Raw genomic sequence first — 18,115 nt, forward strand, 5'->3', positions numbered from 1 at the left:
TGGTACTCTGACTTTATTCTTCATAACAGTTGGGGAAAGTTTGGCTTCTGTGTTTTGGATCTCCGTGTTCCTGATGGACTATGTTCCTAAAGACATTCCCATAGACATGTTTTGATAGCCGGACATCCATGTAGTAATGTTGCAGTTGAGATTAAGCTGAGTGCTTTCACACACAGGATCTCATTTTTAACTCTGCTTGAACCCCTGCTTCTAAAAATTGCACAAAATTATACATGTCTCCTAACACATTCAAGCTGCATAAAAGTGTATAAAGTAAAGGTCTTGGTCTTCCACCCCTCCTTGAAGCTAGGAACATCATCTGATCCCCAAGAGTGATATTTGTAAAAATTGGTAACTTTTTCAGACTTTTCTCTTAAATGTATAGGTAGTTTGATTTTTCAAAAGTGGTGATCATACTGTTTCCATTAATCTTCTGTGCGTGCAGATCTATTCTGTTCTTTAATTATCCCAGAGTTGGGCTACTTTTGATTATTCCATATATTTTGGATTTTAGCTGTTTCTCTGATGCCTAGTCTTCACTTTTTGTCATTACAATAATGATACAGTCTACAACATCCTTGTCAGTTATGCTTGCTTACTTGTTTGACTGAATGTGGTAATAAATGTCAAGAAATATAATTGCTTATATTTTTGTAGATCTCTGGTAAAGTTGTTTTCCCCTATATTATCAATTATGTCCATAACTCTCAGACATTTGTATAATTTCTGATCAGTTTTTGCCCAAAGAACTGCTTGCTTTTGTGTGTTCAGATCATCTGAAAATATATTTTCGTTACTTATGCCTTTCTAACGTTAGGTTTGGAGGTTGAGAGAGGTGCAGTTCATCCCCATTGCCTTTGCCTAACATCACCGTAATCGCCCTTACTATTGCCACCATATTTTTTTTCTCATTATATGAAAACACATTCACTTATAGAAAATTCGGAAAGAACCAAAAAGAGTAAAAATTACCCATAATGTGTGTGTGTGTGTTTGTGTGTGTGTGTGTGTGAATGTACATAGAGAATAGAATGAAAGTGTTAACTGAAAAGCCTAGTTCTTGTTCCTGATAACAATCCAATAGCAAGGACACAGTTTTGAGAAAAGGGGAAAATAAGTTTTATTGCTTTGCTAGCAAAGAAGAAACACTGGGGATTCCTGTCCCAGAGGCTGTGTGACTCTGCCCATCAGCAGGAACAGGCTGCTTCTAAAGAGGTGACTCTAAGGCTGCACTCCCAGTGTTCTCTGTTGGGAGTTGTAATTCACTTATTAATTGGTGGTAGTCATTCCTGAGATCCTCTGGTGCCTTTGGCTTCATTCCTGTGGTGGGTGTGTGCTCAAGGACAGATAACTCTGCTTAGGATGGGGAAGAAAGATAATCCTGTTTCCCCTGAGATTAAGGAGGAGGAGAGATTAGGGAGGAGGAGGGAGAGTGGAAGAGAAGAAAAGTCCTATTTCTTAAACGGAAAGTACTGCCCTGTTTCTCCCCTTTTTATTTCTAGATTGGTCTTTCCATTTTGTTTTTCTGTTCACATGCAAACTTATAAATTTATGGAGCAGATTTTTAAAATATATATTTTATGTATAATTTTAGATTTTTTAAAAGACCAAATAAAATCAAGTTAGGTATTATTTTGCAACCTTTTAAGTTACCAAACATAGTTTGGAAACCTTTCCAAGTTAGTGAAATAGCTAATAATAACTAACATTTATTGAGCACTTACCTTGTACCCAAGAACTTTTTTTTAAGTCCTTTATATGTATAAGATTATTTTTAAAAGTTATTAAATAAAATTATTAACTAAATTTACTGTTTGACCACAATAATAATCCTTTGAGGTAAAGACTGTTTTTATCCCCCTTTTGCAGATGAGAAAAATGAGGCCCAGAGGAGATTTCTGTTCAGGATCACTTAGTTTGTAAGTGGTGGAGCTATGGTTTGAAACCAGGTGGTCTGACTTTGCATCCAGTGCATAACCATAACCATACTGTTTCTCATACTGCAGCAATAAATCATTGAAGGGTATGGTATGTAAGGAGTTTATAAAGTACAGCATGTAGCTCCTTGTTCCTTAATCTAAGGTAGCTTTGTAATGACAGGTGTTGGCTAGGAGCTTGGCTGTGATTGTATCCCTTAGCCCAAAGGGATACACATGAAATGTTTTACCATAATTTGTGCTTTGCACTGTTTTATGCAATCTCTTTGCCCAATTGGAAGATCCAGTAAGAGGTCCTGTCTTTTAAGGGGCAGCGTTAGGACCAAAGCTTCTCCCCCACCACACACCAGGACCAGGACCCTTAAGAGAATGTCTCTGCACTCTAGGGTGGGGTTGGAATCCTGATTTTTCTCCTCCTTAGCTCTATGACTTTGGGCAAATTGCCTAACCTCTCTGCTTCAATCTTATCTGTAAAAGGGAAACAATATACTACAAGGTTGTTGTGAGGACTGACTTCATAATACATATAAACAGTGCCTGGCACATGTGTATATTAAATTAGTAGACTGTACTTAGTTTTCCACCAGTTATGTTAAACACTCACAACAACCTTAAGAAATAGGTATTATCACTCCTATTCTACAGGTGAGGAAACCAGCCTGGAGAGATGGTCTTGCAATAAGTGACCTAAATCAGGATGTGACTCCAGTCTGTTGACCCAGGCCTGTGAGGGAGCCATGCATTGTTTGCCCTGTGTTTTCCAACTGTGAAGCCACCTAATAGCTACAAACTCAACAAGAAGGCAAATTATTAGGATAATAGCAATTTTTGAATTTTGGTTGTTTTGGTATGTATTAAAATTTTATTTAAGATTAATTCATTTTTGGAAAATATCTATATAATTATACCACACAGATGAAATAATTTATAGATTTTGAATTTGTAGATTTTCTAAGAGATTGAATTATATGTGTTTCTATACCAATATACATACTTCAGTAGTTTTGTTTAAGTTAGCAGAAGTATTAGCAATGGAATTGAAAGTTATAGTCCCTTTTGGGACAAAATTATAGTAGAAGGTGGTATTATTTTAAATAATCATATTTCATTTTGATAGTTATAATAACATTTAAAATATGCGGATAACTAAATTCTCAAGTTTTATGACTGAACTTGTAAGATAGGACTAATGTTTAAAGATTTATTTTTAACAATTTTATTTTCTTAACCCAACAGTTTGAGAACTATAACTTTGTAATATTTTAGCAAAAAACCAAAAAACAACCTTTAGCTGTTTGTAAAAAATCCTGTGCAATATTTAGAAGCCCAGGTGGTCTAATGTTATTATGTACAACCGAAAGCTATTATTTCCTGACACTTGATTGCAGTTGGTTTTAGAATTATGATTAGGTGGGCATTGTACCTTCTCAAGTGAATTGCAAGAGAGCTTGAAAAGAACACTTAAAATAGTGTAACCTGTAAAGGGAATCAAGATACTGTGTTGGGGGTGGGGGGGCTGGGGTTGTGGCTCAGTGGTAGAGTGTTCACCTAGCACAGGTGAGGCACTGTTTCGATCCTCAGCACCATAGAAAAATAAAGGCATTGGGTCCAACTACAACTAAAAAAAAAAAAAAAGAAAAAGATGCTGTGTTTCAGCTGAACTCTGAAATTTGGAGGATAACAAGGATAGGAGAAATGGAATCAAGATTAATGCCTTTATTTTTTTTTCCCCCCCCAAAGGACTGACTCATCTTCTGCATCTTTTCCATTGCTGTTTTTCCTTTATCTTGTTTACTTTCCAGAATGAGTGGATTTATGATGAGTTATTTTCTTGAGTATTCACTGACTATTCTGTTAAGCTTGGTGGGAGGGAATGCAGAAATATAAGCCTATGGTACTTTGTTTTATCTTTCACAGATAGTTCCTATCTAGTAAATATATGGAGGGTATAGCATAAAGTTTTATGGGCTGGAGTAGTTGGAGAAGACTGTGCAGGGTTTGGTGGTTGAGCTATGTTGTGAAAAAGCATTAGTTTGGGGATGGGTGAAAGAAAACATAGCTATAGGCACAGAATTTGAAGTGTCATGTGTGAGACTCAGTTCATTGTAGAGATTTATTGAGCACCTGCTATATATGGGGAATGTGGCTACAGAGATGAGTACATTCCCTACCCTCTAGAAGTTCATAAAATAGTGGGGGAGGCATTTAACTGTAACGTGGGATGATTAATTGCATAGTGGATGATATTGTTTTAAACCTGATCATTTGCATTTGAAATGTATAATACAATTTTTAGTTGTTTCAGTAGGAGACATGTAATTATGGAGTAAATTTTAGAAGGGACTTAGAGACATACATATATACATTTTTTTCATATGCTTCGTTTATTTTTGTATAACAGATTACTCTAAAATTTAGCAATTTAACAAGCATTTACTATTTCATAATTTCTGTGAGTCGGGAATCTGGGCACAGCTTAGCTGGGTGCCTGTGGCTCAGAATCTCTCACTAGGTTTCCATCAAGGTGTTGGCCAGACTATAGGCAGTTCAATGTTTGAAGTAAGATCCACTTCCAAACTTATTCATGACTCTTAGCAGGCTTCAGGTCCTGTTGGCCACATACATAAGTTCCTTGTCACATTGGCTTCTAAATAGGGCCACTCATAACACAATAGTGTGCTTGCCTCAGGAAGAGGGATTTGAGAAACAGTAAGTAAAATAAAAATAAAAGCCACACCCTTTCTATAATCTAATTTTCAAAGTGAAATCCCATCACTTTTGTTGTATTTCTGTTAGAACCTAGTCACTAAATGCAGCCCATACTCAAGAAGCAGGAATAACTGGGGTCTGTGTGAGAAGCTGCCTACCCCAAAGTTCTACAGGGTTTTGATGTGTATTAAGAACCCGAGTTTTAACACGAACTAGGTAAGGAACTTTTCTGATGGGAAAAAAAAAACGTGTAATTCTCAGGAACCAAATGTTTTTGTTAGGTCTGTAAGATTAGTTTCAGTGTTGCATTAATGTTTAGGATAGGGTAGGAAAGGGTTTATAAATGAGAAAGAAGCTGATTGTGGCAAAGCAGGGATGAATTTTAAATTTTATAAAAAATGAAATAGTTTAAAGTGGATTACAAGATCTGAATTTTTTTTTTCTTTTTTTTTTTTTTCGGTACCAGGGATTGAACCCAGAGGTACTTTACCACTAAGCCACATCTCCAGCCCTTTTTATTTTTTATTTTCAGACAGGGTCTGGATAAATTGCTTAGGACCTGGCTAATTTGCTGAGGCTGGCTTTGAGTTTGCATACCTCCTACCTCAGCCCTCCGAGCTGCTGGGATTACAGGCTTGTTCCACCATGCCCTGCAAAGTGATCTTTTAAAGAAAATCTGGAGATTTTTTATTTCATTCTATTTTTGGTTGCTATAGGTAAATTTACATTTACAATGTTGAAAAGTTAAATAATGATAGAATGAAAGGAGCACAGGATTTTGAAAACTTAGTTTTGTGTCCTGCATTCACAGCCAATTATAAGCGTGACCTTGGGCAGTCCTGGTGGTGTGTGTGGGGATTCTTTAACATGAAGATGACGGATATGTGAACTTTTACTAAAGTTAATTTTCTGTGTCTAAATGATGATGATAACTAATATTTATTCTGTGTGCTCCATATACCAAACAGTGTACCAATTTCATACATTATCTCATTTAATCCTCATGGGAAATTTGAAATAAGTGCCATTATTTTGTTAGTTTACCAGTGGGGAAACTAGGGCTCAGAGAGGTTATTTACCTAAAGCAGGGCTACATAAGAACAAATGGGTTCATAGCCCTTTGCAGTCTTATTTTACTTATAGCTGCTATCTCTGAAAACCAGAAGTAAAATAAATGTTTTTCTTACTTGGTGCAGACTCAAATTTTATTCTGTTATTGAAGGCATTCATTTAAGGATAGTGGGATGTACAGAATTGATCAGGGTACCCTTTCTTACCAAAGCACATGAGTAGCATACTTGCAAAAGATCATTGCCAGACTGGATAACCTTCCACGTGTATGTATGCATGTGTGACATGACATATAAAATAACACATAACATCCTCTGCATTAAAATATATTGGATGCTTCTCCATAATTGGAAATAATCCTTGATTCCTAATTTGCCCACATTTCAATCCATCCGCAAGTCATAAAGGTTTTTTCTTCATTAGGGCTGGGGATATAGCTTAGTTTAGAGTGCTTGGCTTGCATGCACAAGGCACTGGGTTCAATCCCCAGCACCACACACACACACACACACAGGACATTTCTAATTCATCTGTTTGAACTTCCACTGTTGGAAGCACTGGGGTGTATCACTGGTCATTACACCTGGGCTGTCGCAGTGCCTCCTTATTGATTTCAACCTTTACTGTTGCCTACCTGTGATCTACTCAACAACAATTGATGAAATTTCTTACTTTCCTGCCTACAACTGTTTACCTATGTTTTATTGCAATTCAGAGAACTTTGACCCTCTACTTTTCTAGCCTTGCTTACTGTGCTTCAAACACTGGATTTCTTTGTATTTCATACTTATCAAGTTCCTTTCAATCTCAGGTCTTTGTTCCTGCTGTTTTTCTACCTATCTGCTTTGGTCATTGATATTATTTAGGTCTCAGTTCACATGTCACTATCTGAGTGTAAAACTCAGATACTCCCCATCCCTAAACTCTCATATTATCTCATATTATCATGTTTTACTTTGTTTTTAGTTCTTATCACTGTTAGTTTATTGCTTGCTTCTTTAGTGTCTTTTTCCCCCTTACACCAGAATGTGGACTTCTTAAGAGCAAAGCCTCCCTTGTGCCTAAAAAAATACGTCTGATACATAATAGGAGCTCAATAAATGTTTGTTGGATGAGTGAAAATTTCATTTAACTTTTTTTTTGGGGGGGGGGGGCACTGGAGATTGAACTCAGGGGTACTCGATCACTGAGCCACATCCCCAGCCCTGTTTGTATATTATTTAGAGACAGGGTCTCATGAGTTACTTTGCACCTTGCTTTTTGCTGACGCTGGCTTTGAACTTGCAGTAGCCTTCCACACTGCTGGGATTCAGGCCTGTGCTACTGTGCCCAACTCATCTTAACATCACATTATTATTTTCCACAGCCTGAAATATTGAGGATACTGGTTATAAACTGTTAATCCTCAGTCCAGATCTGGCCTGAGAACACGTTTTATTTGGCTTGTTACACATGGCCATTGTTATTTGAGTTTCAATTTACAGTCCAGGGCCACAGATCTTAAGTGTACAACTTGATGAAATGTACTTATATGTATGCCCATGTGACCAATTCTCAGACCAAGATACAGAGCATTTTTGGTACCCCAGAAGGTTCTCATATACCCTTCTACCCACTCCCCCACTTCTGATAATATAACTTGCATAGAGCTAAGAACTTTTAATTGGCTTCTACCATTTAAAAATAGGGAGACTTCACATAAAAATTTAGATTTCCAACATCTCTAAAAACTCAAAGTTCTATCAACATAGAACCTGCTTTCTCTTTTGACAAGTTACTTTAGTGGAGAAGCAGCTGTCCAAAGTGTTGGCACATGTTCTTCAGCTTGCCTGCAGACTCCACCCCTCCTCCTTCTGTCCCTGACCTTGAAATCAATTGCCAGTTGCCATTTATAATTTTACTTGAATTGTTTTTCTTGTGATGGAGAAATATCTTTTCCATTATCTCTAAAGAAGAGGAAACATGAGTGGTAAATGGAGAAGGTTACATGTCTTATTTAGTTTACTTTTTTAGTTCATTTGTATTCTGGCCTTTAGATATTTGTTAGCGACCCTAGTTCTGTTTCAAGGCTATTCAGTGTTCTGTGTATAAATGTCTCATTTATCCAGTCCTCTATTGTGGAACATAATTGTTTCTTTTTCCTATTGTAATGAACAACCTGTATATGAATCTTTGTATACATTACCTTATTAAAATAAAATTTTAGAAGTGAACTTTCTAGATGAAGACATTTTTTACTTTTAATTTTGATACATGATTGCCAGATGGCTTGATAGTAGTTTAAATTGATGTTATTTGAATAGCATCAAGCCCTACACTGGCCAACACTGGCAATTAGAATTTGAAAGAAAAGTTTGGGAAAACAAAATGGGGAATGTTGGCCAAGAAGGTTTTCATCTTTTTATCTATGTAAATAAGAGTTATGCTTTGTTTTAAAGGATAGTATATAAAAATGTTACTTAGTTCAATGCCTTACCTTAGATTTATATTGTGAGTCATATCAGGTACCATGTAGCTTATATGTGAAGTAACACAAATACCCCCATGAGAACTAGAGAACCTTTAGCCTTGATCCTTATATATTTGTACATATATGTAACATCTTTTTATATAATTTTTAAACTTTACTAATGTTCTGTATCCACATGGGTGGGAATAAATGTTGCAAATCCTTCTGGTTTTGAAGCACATGCAACTAATTGTTACATAATGGTTTTATACTGGTTTTCATATTTTAAATTAGAGGCCATTATTCTGTCATTTGCTTCTTAAGGAGATGCCTACTTAGAAGAGTGACAGCAGCTGGTCTACGTGTTTCAGTGCTAAACTGGTTCCTCAGGTATCCTGGCTCTGGAAATTGCTATGGGAGATTGGATGACTATTACAGATCCAGGTCTGTCTGCAGGTAACTGAATCTAAAGTAAAGGGAAACCAAAGCAGTTTAACTGAATCTAAAATAACTTGCAATCAAAGCAATAATTGTCAAGGTGAATGTTTTCAACAAAAATATTAAAAAGTTACGAAAATATTGAAGATGTGACTAGAGAGAGAGATAAATAGTTACAAGTGTCCAATTTTCATCTTCAGTAAAGTTATTAGAGAGAGCTAAGAAGGTGCTATAATCAGTGGGTTCAGTGCTTTAGATAGCTTACTGTATACATAATATTTTTGAGTAAAATTTTTATGCATTTGAAATATATTTAGTGGCTACTTCAGTGTTTCCCAGGTTTGTTCCTTTGTCACGTAAGCATTGAGTGAAATAGACAAGTGTGTTTTGTCTATAATTTTTTATAAGTCTAAAGAAGTAGAAGTTAAGGTGTATTGTCACTTAACATGCCTACCAAGAATACTACTTTAATTTTATGTTTTTGGGGAAAAAGAAAAAACATAGGTATCAGATAAAAATGGCTTCATCCCAATTTAAAAATTCTTAAATATGTGTGTATATGTGTAAAGTTTAAAATCTTTGGTAAGTTAGTTTTACAAACATTTTTTTTAATTAGTTATGCAAATGCTATTTATTGATTCTTTTCAGAAAGTAAAAATCTCTCTCAATATACCTCAGAAACAAAGATGTCTCCATCAAGTCTATATTCACAGCAAGTGCTATGTTCTTCAATACCTTTATCAAAAAATGTGCACAGCTTTTTCAGTGCCTTCTGCACAGAAGAGAATATTGAACAAAGTATTTCATATCTTGATCAGGTAACATGTTTTCATAAATAGCATAAATCATTATTCAATAGAACATACATAGAAGGTTATAAAAACATTTGTCGAGCACAAGTACATTGTTATGCAGTGGCCAGAGACTTAGATTAGATTTACTGACAACCTTGGTAATGATCTAGTCTCATATAAGATTAGCTATTGTATTTGGAGCAGTTTGGCCTCACCATCATCCCGGGCTTCTCCATTGAATTTAACCTCATTTTGTTGGTGCAGAAAACTAAGTACCGTACTCCAGGTCACAGGGGTTATAGAGCAGAGTCTAGGAAAAAAAAAAAAAAACACAAAAAACAGTTCTTTTAATTTTTTTGTTCTTTGGGAAATTTACTAGTTTCTCAATGAACTCAGTGTAGTTCTCTGACTTAGAAAATATTTCTGTTTCTTTTTAGAAAATATTGTTTCTTTTGCTCTCTGGTAGTCAACTTTTAAAAAATTAACTTTTAAATTTTTAATTGGCAAGTAAAAATTGTATATATTTCTTATATACAACACAATGTTTTAACATATATGTACATTGTAGAGTGGCTCAGATGAGCTAATTAACATGCTTCATACTTTTTGTGGTAAGAACATTTAAAATCTACTCAGCATTTTCAAGAATACAATACATTGTTATTAATGATAGTCAACATGTTGTACAGTAGATTTCTTGAACTTATTCTTTATATCTAACTGAAATTTTGTATCTTTTTGACCAATATCTCCCTAAGGATAACCAACTTTTAAAAAAACATTTTTCTCCTACCAGGAATTGACCACTTTTGGTTTTCCTTCATTATATGAAGAATCCAAAAGTAAAGACACAAAAAGAGAATTAAATATAGTTGCTGTTTTGAATTGTATGAATGAGCTACTTGTACTTCAGCGGAAGAACCTTCTAGCTCAGGAAAATGTGGAAACAAAAAATCTGAAACTGGGAAGTGATATGGACCATCTGCAGAACTGCTATGCAAAACTTAAGGTAGAAAACATATATCATTCTGTATTTTAGTATCATTATTATATAAATAATTATTATAAATGTCCATTGACTATCAAATGTTAAGGTTGTTTTTAAAAGCTTTAGTTTTTTTTGAAACTTTGAGCTTAATTTGCACAAATCAGTTATACTGCTTCCTATTATCTATATTGAAGGCATTGATTTTATGACTACTCTAATGACTTATTAATCTTTAGAAATTTAACTTAGAAAATGTTTATATTCTGAGGAAAAGGATTACACCACCCCATGTAATCTTCCTTAACAAAGTAGATTGTTTAATTTAAAATTCTTTGTAAGAGCTTTATTAGTTCATTCTAAGAAAAATATTCTTGATGTGTTTATGTCAAACGTTCTAAAGCTCAATAATGAAAATAGACCAGATAATATCTAACAAAAGTCCTGGGGCTTAGAAAAAGACCATATAGAAAGATGGTTTATTAAATTTTTCTCCGAGAAAATGAAATTATTTTCACAAGGCCATTGGCCTGCTGCCTTAAAATGTTAGAACACTTGTTACTGGTTCCTGGTTTGCTTTAATATTCTTTCATGTCCACCCCCCCACCCCACCCCCCCTTCCAGGGACTTGAACCCCCCAGGCTGCTTATCACTGAGCTACATCCCAGTAGCTTATGCTGCTCCCTCCACTGCCCCACACTTTTTAAAAACTTATTTTGAACTTTTTATTCTGAGACAGAGTCTTGCTAAGTTGCTTAGGGCCTTGTTAACTTGCCTAGGCTTGCTCTAAACTTGTGATCCTCCTGCCTCACCCTCTCAAGCTACTGGGATTATGGGCATGTGCCGCCATACCTGGCTTATATTTAAAAATATTGGCAGAGAGGAATAAGGTGTTCAAAATATGGTGAGGACTTATGTATGTTGTTGAGGATATAATGTACTGGGATCCAAGTCTAATTTTTTCCTAAATATACTATTGTATATTGGATTTCTTTGTTCTTGGAAAAGGCATTCCAGGAAGAGCATGTAACTTGCATGAAAAGCACGGTAGCTTGAGAGTGCATTTCACTTTCAAGTAACCAGAAAGCCCTGCAGGGGCTGGAGTGTGTAAAATATGGATGAAGAGTGGTGAGAGGTGAGGCTTTTAACCCCGGTTCCAAATGGTTTGAAAGGCATGGTTCAGAAACTGGGAGGCGCTGAAGAGTTGTAAACAAGTTGTAAACAGAGGGAAGATATCGTGTAAATGTCATTCTAGTGGAAAGGTGGAGAAATGATTGGGAGAGTGCACATTTGTATTCAGGATGGAGGTGTACGGGGCTCAGAAAACATCACGATGGGGGTGCCTGTTAGCATGTCTTTGCAGAGGTTTTGGACTTGAACTAAAGTAACGCCAGGGATGGTATTCCCACCCTTCTTTTGGCTTAGCTGTAGTTCACTTGTCTCTTTCTCAAAGCCAAAAATTTGTTCTCAAAGGAAAGGTGATGATGATATTATAGATGAGGATATCTTCCAAAGTGTTCAGCAGAAGTATTAAAAACAAGGCAGATTTGGTGTCAAGTGCCTGAAATCCCAGCAACTCAGGAGGCTGAGGCAGGAGGATCACGAGTTCAAAGCCAGCCCTAGTAATTTAGCAAGGCACCAAGCAACTTAATGAGACCCTGTCTCAAAATAAAAAATAAAAACGGCTGGATGTGGCTCAGTGATTAAGTACCCCTGGGTTCAATCGCTGGTACCAAAAAGTAAAAAATAAAAAGTATTAGAAATAAAAAGTCTGAAGAAATTTTAAATGGGTTCAGTGGCATCATCATGGAATAAGTGAAAAGTCTTTCAAGAGAACCATTTTGAAGCTCTTTTTGTACATACACACAAAATTTGGAACTTAAATGAAATAGAATTTGATATGTAAATTTAGATAAATGCTGCATAGTAATTGCTCTAAATAAACATTTTGTGTGCCACTATAATTTAGCTTACAAAACTAGTCTGTATGACTTTTTTGTTATTGACTTAAGAATTCAGTTGTTTTGAATTTATATAATTTTGGTCAAAATGGCATACAAATATTTTAGGAACAACTGGAAACCTCCAGGAGGGAAATGATTGGGCTTCAGGAGAGAGACAGACAATTGCAATGCAAAAACAGGAATTTGCATCAGCTCCTGAAAAATGAAAAAGATGAGGTAAGTTATCAAGTTATTGCTTATGAAGTTTTTTTTTTTTATTTTTTGAAATTTGAGGTGAAACCATAAGAGCCATGTAACTTTTAAAAAACCTATTATTTATGTCAAATTGCTGTGGTGGACCTTTGTGTATAAAATCATATTTAACTAAGAGGTTTGGAACTCTCCCTACTACACACTCTGCCTTCCACTCCCAGGGGATCGATTTGGCTTAGGTTCATAGCAGATAACAACAGTGTCCTGTACCATCCTTCCTGCACACAGATTCACTCACTTTTTCACAGGCACAAGGTGCTTTAAATGCAGGTTTTTTGTGCTCTGCTATATCTGCACTTGATATCTGACTTGCCCCTTTTTGTACTATCTGAAATATTGACGTTATTGGTCCAGTTAAGCAATTACTTGGCTCAGTGGGCACAGGAGCAATTCTCATTAAAAATCTTATTTCTGAGGTGAAAGATATAATAATTCTAATTTTTGCTTTAGGTTTACTTAGTAGAATTCTAATTTCTAATCCAGTGGGTTCTTAGAATTATGACATCTTCTGACAAATTTCTAATTTCTTCAGTGGTTAGTTGGACTTACAAAATTAATGGATTTGTTTTGTAATGTATCTATACTTGGTACCTATACTATTATGTTTTTATTGCTCTGTTTTTATTGTTTACTTTATTATTTATTTTTATTCCATGTAATAGCTATAAAAATACACTTTCAGTGTTTTATGAAAGACTCTTAAGGGAGTGTAAGTCTTTAAAACCCTTTGATTTGGATAATTTTATCATTCATTTTTAGTAGTATATTTAATATTTAGTAGTATATTTAATAAACTTTTCTGTGAAAAGTTTGACCAGATCTGTTGATTTAAATGGTTTGAAAACAGTTCATCTTTGGTAAGGAATAAGTTAATCATATTATTCTCTAGCAAGGATTGAGAATGTCTTTGTAGAATAAAGCACTTATGTCAAGTACTGCCTGAGAAGCTTTGGTAGATACCTATTTTGACACATAATAGATGATCATCAAATGTTGATCAGAGAGAAGTGGGCCTAGTTACCTACTACATGTCCACTAGCTAATGTACCTCATGATCACTTGGTGTACTCCGCCTATCCGGACCTAATGTTCGAAGTAAAGTGATTGCAAGTCGATAGGAGAAGGAGGTCATTTTTTAAGATGACTATCTGGATCCTAATTGTTTCAGACAAAGCCCTTAATATTTTAATACTTCCATAAGATTTTCTGGTTTCTAAGTTACTAAGAATATTTGTATAGTAAAAAGATGTAGAATATAATTTAGAAAGTTAATATTCTGAAAATTTTAAAATTAAGAAATATAAACTTCGTGACTCATTTAAGTGATTTGTAATCATTAAAAAGAAGGGAGAATTATCTCAATTTAAGTACTATGGGAAGATGACTGCTAATACTTTTCTCTTTTGAATTTGTGAATTTTAACTGGATTTATCATTTCTCATTTGATGGAAATGCTTTTTTCAGGTACAAAAATTACAAAATATCATTGCAAGCCGAGCTACTCAGTATAATCATGATATGAAGAGAAAAGAACGTGAATATAATAAGCTAAAGGAACGTCTGCATCAACTTGTTATGAACAAGAAGGATAAAAAAATAAGTAAGCAGCTGGCTAAGATCTGGCCAAGGGAATTAAAATTATAAAAGGATTGAGGACGACAGCTCAAGATGTGTTATTTTCATGCTTTATACAGTAGATTTTAGATTGATTTTAGTTTTAGTATGTCTGTATAAACTGGAAATTTAGAGAACTGATTAGTGGAAAAAAGTCATTTTGGTTTGATTTATTAATTGTATATATCTGTTTAACATAACAGGTGTAGTATTGGGCCATAGAGAGAAACTGAGCCCAAAGATACTCTTAATTTTTCCATAGCAAAGAACTGAAAATATTAAGAACCAGGGTGTATTTCTGAATGTCAAAAGAATGATTTTAGAGTTCAGAAAATTGTTCATCAGACCAAATCACTTATATCAGTTTGAATTCCTTTAAGTTTGGTTCTATGTTTTGAAGTGATTAGTCATAAAGAAGTACTGTAAAAGTTAGTGTCTAAGGTCTCCTTTTTAAAAGTATTCTTCTGAAAACTACAACAATTCATGCAAAAGTATATGCCTGATTGCAAGTCAATAGTATAGATAAAAAGTCAATCAGACACGAAAGTAGAGCTGTACAATACAATTTTACTGGCATATCAAAGATTTAATTTTGGAAAACTGGCCCTTATATTTAGGGGTCTAGTTGTTTTCAGTTTCAAACCCAGTTGGAAATGACGTAATGTTCATAGTGATTTTATTAACTATAAAATTGCAGTAATTTATTCTCATCTTATTTCATTCTTATAGCAAATGTGTCCTCCATCTAGGGCAGAAGAGTTGTTGCTATTGTCAGGATTCTTGACTTCTTTGAAGATGACAGTGGTGATGATAATGATGACGATAATTGGGCATGACAGACTTTTTCTATAGAAATCCAAATAGTAAATATTTTTTGGCTTTGTGGGGTCTACAGGTGTTTTTTGTACCTACTACTCCTCTGCCATTGTAAAGAAAAAGTATCCATAGAAGACATGTAAACAAATGGATGTGGCTGTGTTTCAGGGAAGCTTTATTTATAAAATTAGGTGGCTGGCCTTCAGGCCATAGTTTGCCAACTGTCGATAATGAAATTAGTAATGAAAAAATCAGAACTATTAAATGCTTAACTGTGTGCCAGACTCTATGTTCAGCTCTACCTTTAGCATTATTTCTTATGATCTTAAAAACTCTTTGGTAAATAATTTCATTATTCCTATTGTGTCAGTGAAGAAAGTGGCTTAGTAGTTAAGATCTCAGTGCTCACCAGCAGAGGAACTAAAAATTTGAAATTAGGCTGTTGAGCCCAAATCTGAACCCATATATCAAGTTGACTCATATCCCTAGTGTGTATAGGATGCATTAAAGTTTTGAATAACGTATGATAAGAATTGGTTTTGTTTTGTGTGTTCATGTTTGTAGCCATGGACGTTTTAAATTATGTGGGGAGAGCTGATGGAAAAAGAGGCTCCTGGAGGACTGGTAAAACAGAAGCCAGGTAAAGGCCAGTTTAGATCTATAGACTTAGACTTTGTTTTCTCCACTGCATTTTCATAACAATGTTTTCTTTCTCAGGAATGAAGATGAAATGTACAAAATTCTCTTGAATGATTATGAATATCGTCAGAAACAAATCCTAATGGAAAATGCTGAACTTAAGAAGGTTCTTCAGCAAATGAAAAAGGAAATGATTTCTCTTCTTTCTCCCCAAAAGAAGAAACCTAGAGAAAGAGCAGATGATAGTACAGGAACTGTAAGTGGCCTTTTTCTCTCTAATATGCTCTTTAGATTGCAAAGTAGGTGTTTTAGTCAGTTTTTTTTTCACTGCTATGACTAAAGATCTGACCAGAACAATGTTAGGGAAGAAATTTGAGGGCTCCCGGTTTCAGAGTTCTTAGTCCATAGAAGGCCACCTCCATTCCTCATGGCTCAAGGTAAAGCAGAACTTAATGGTGGTAGAGAGTGGCAGAGGGAAGCAGCTCACATGGTTATCAGAAGCAGAGAGTGAGTCTCCACTTGCCAGATACAAAAATATAACCCATAGTCACACCCCAATTCCCACCTCCTCTAGCCATACCCTATCACTTCAGTTACCACTCAGTTAATCCCTGAGATTAATTCACTGATTGGGTTAAAACTGTGACAACCTAATCATTTCTCTGAACCTTCTTGCATTGTCTCACACGTGAGCTTTTGGGGGATACCTCACATCCAAACCATAACAGTAGGGCAGTTCAAACATTGGGTAGGTATGCCGAGTGAATACACTATTGGTATTTTGAACAGGACAGTCACTGCTGTGCTACCTGCAGTCACTGTGACAACCAGTGTCCCTGCATGTTTCTAGACATGCCCTGGGAAATAGTGGAGATAATCTTTTGGTGACTTAGTCCATGCTAAGCACTATGATATGTACTATATATGTGAGAATATTAATATTAAGCTTTGATTATTTAGGTACTATAATTAACCCCATTTTAGAGGTGAAGAAACTGAGCCACCGTAGTAGCCCAGTATAATACATGACAAAACTAGGATTTGAATCAAAGTCTATTTCTAGAGCTCGTGCTGTAACCGTTGTGCAAATATCTTCTTTTTTTAATATTTATTTTTTAGTTATAGGTGGACATAATATCTTTATTTTATATTTATGTGGTGCTGAGGATGGACCCAGTGCCTCACGCATGCTAGGCGAGTGCTCTACCTCTGAGCCACAGCCACAACCCCCCAAATATCTTTTCAACTATTTCTAAGTGTCATGTGATGTACTTTTGTTAACTTTGGGAAACAAATAATCATTTCATCTATGTATTTATTGCTTGTTCATTATGTTGTAGTTTCTGGAAAGAAAAAGCAAAAAGATACTGACTCTTCCCCTCAAGAAGCTCTTTTTGGTGGGGCTGGGATTGTGGCTTAGCGGTCTAGCATGTGCAAGGGCCTGGGTTTGATCCTCAGCACCACATAAAAATAAAATACAGATATTGTGTCCAACTATAACTAAAAAATAAATAATTTTTTTTTTTTTTTTTAAAAAGCTCTTTTTGGGAGAGACATGTGGAGAAGTGGTCATTGTACATGTTAAGTAATCTGATAGTAATCTTAATTCACATTAGTGATTAAAATCTAAAAATAACACTGTTGATGAGAAATGCTAATTTCTTAGCAAGTCACCAGAACTTGTATTTTAAACCCATATTTGAGACTTATTTATTTGGGGGTTTAACAAATAAGTCTAATAAGCTCATCCTGCCTCCTATTTTTCTTTAAAATTTGTTTTTAAATGTTACTTGAATGCATAGTCCCCCAACCCCATTTATCCATAGGAATACATTCCAAGACCCCCAGTGAATGCCTGAAACCACAGATCATACTGAACCCTGTATATCCTGTTTTCCTATTAAACTTTCTCATGTTTTTTCCTATACATATACTATATCAGTCAACTTTTCATCACTGTGATCTGAATCCCCAACAAGAACAATTTAAGAGGAGGGAGAATTTATTTTGGCTCACAGTACCACAGGCTTAGTCAATGATCAGCTGAGTTCATTGCTTTGGGCCCATGATGAGGCAGCACATCATGACATAAGGACATGATAGACACAAGCTGCTTCATTCATGGAAGCCAGGAAGCTGAGAGAGAAAGAAAGGAGGAAGGGACTGTGGGAAAGATGCATCCTTTCAGGGCATGTACCCAATGACCCACCTCGTCCAGCTATGTCCCACTGGCCTACAGTTACCACCCAGTTAGTCCATTGAAACTAGGAAGGTTACAGCTCTCCTAATCTAATTTTACTTATGAATATTCCTGCATAACACAGGAGCTTTTGGGGGACACCTCATATCCAAACCATAACATATACCTCTGAGAAGATTTAATTTATAAATTAGGCACAATAAGAGATTAATAATTAGTAGCTAATAATAAAATAGTTAATATTTTG

General features: G+C 35.3%; 1 protein-coding gene across 4 annotated transcripts in view; it reads left to right on the forward strand.

Moving 5' to 3' along the window:
- Window positions 1-18,115, forward strand: part of LOC107158284 (SSX family member 2 interacting protein) — a 37,283-nt gene that overhangs the window by 5,998 nt on the left and 13,170 nt on the right. For 2 of the 4 annotated variants that reach the window (XM_015504750.2, XM_015504751.2), the window contains exons 2-8: window positions 8,491-8,622; window positions 9,253-9,422; window positions 10,195-10,407; window positions 12,453-12,563; window positions 14,064-14,199; window positions 15,594-15,669; window positions 15,747-15,924. In XM_015504750.2, coding sequence (XP_015360236.1) covers window positions 8,580-8,622; window positions 9,253-9,422; window positions 10,195-10,407; window positions 12,453-12,563; window positions 14,064-14,199; window positions 15,594-15,669; window positions 15,747-15,924 — 927 coding nt within the window. In that variant the 5' untranslated portion in view covers window positions 8,491-8,579. Of the gene's footprint in view, window positions 1-2,577; window positions 2,785-8,490; window positions 8,623-9,252; window positions 9,423-10,194; window positions 10,408-12,452; window positions 12,564-14,063; window positions 14,200-15,593; window positions 15,670-15,746; window positions 15,925-18,115 lie in introns of those variants that run through there. The other 2 variants (XM_048815003.1, XM_048815004.1) reach the window with 2 other exon arrangements.

Source organism: Marmota marmota, unplaced genomic scaffold (assembly GCF_001458135.2).
Source record: "Marmota marmota marmota unplaced genomic scaffold, marMar, whole genome shotgun sequence".
Lineage (NCBI taxonomy): Eukaryota > Metazoa > Chordata > Mammalia > Rodentia > Sciuridae > Marmota > Marmota marmota.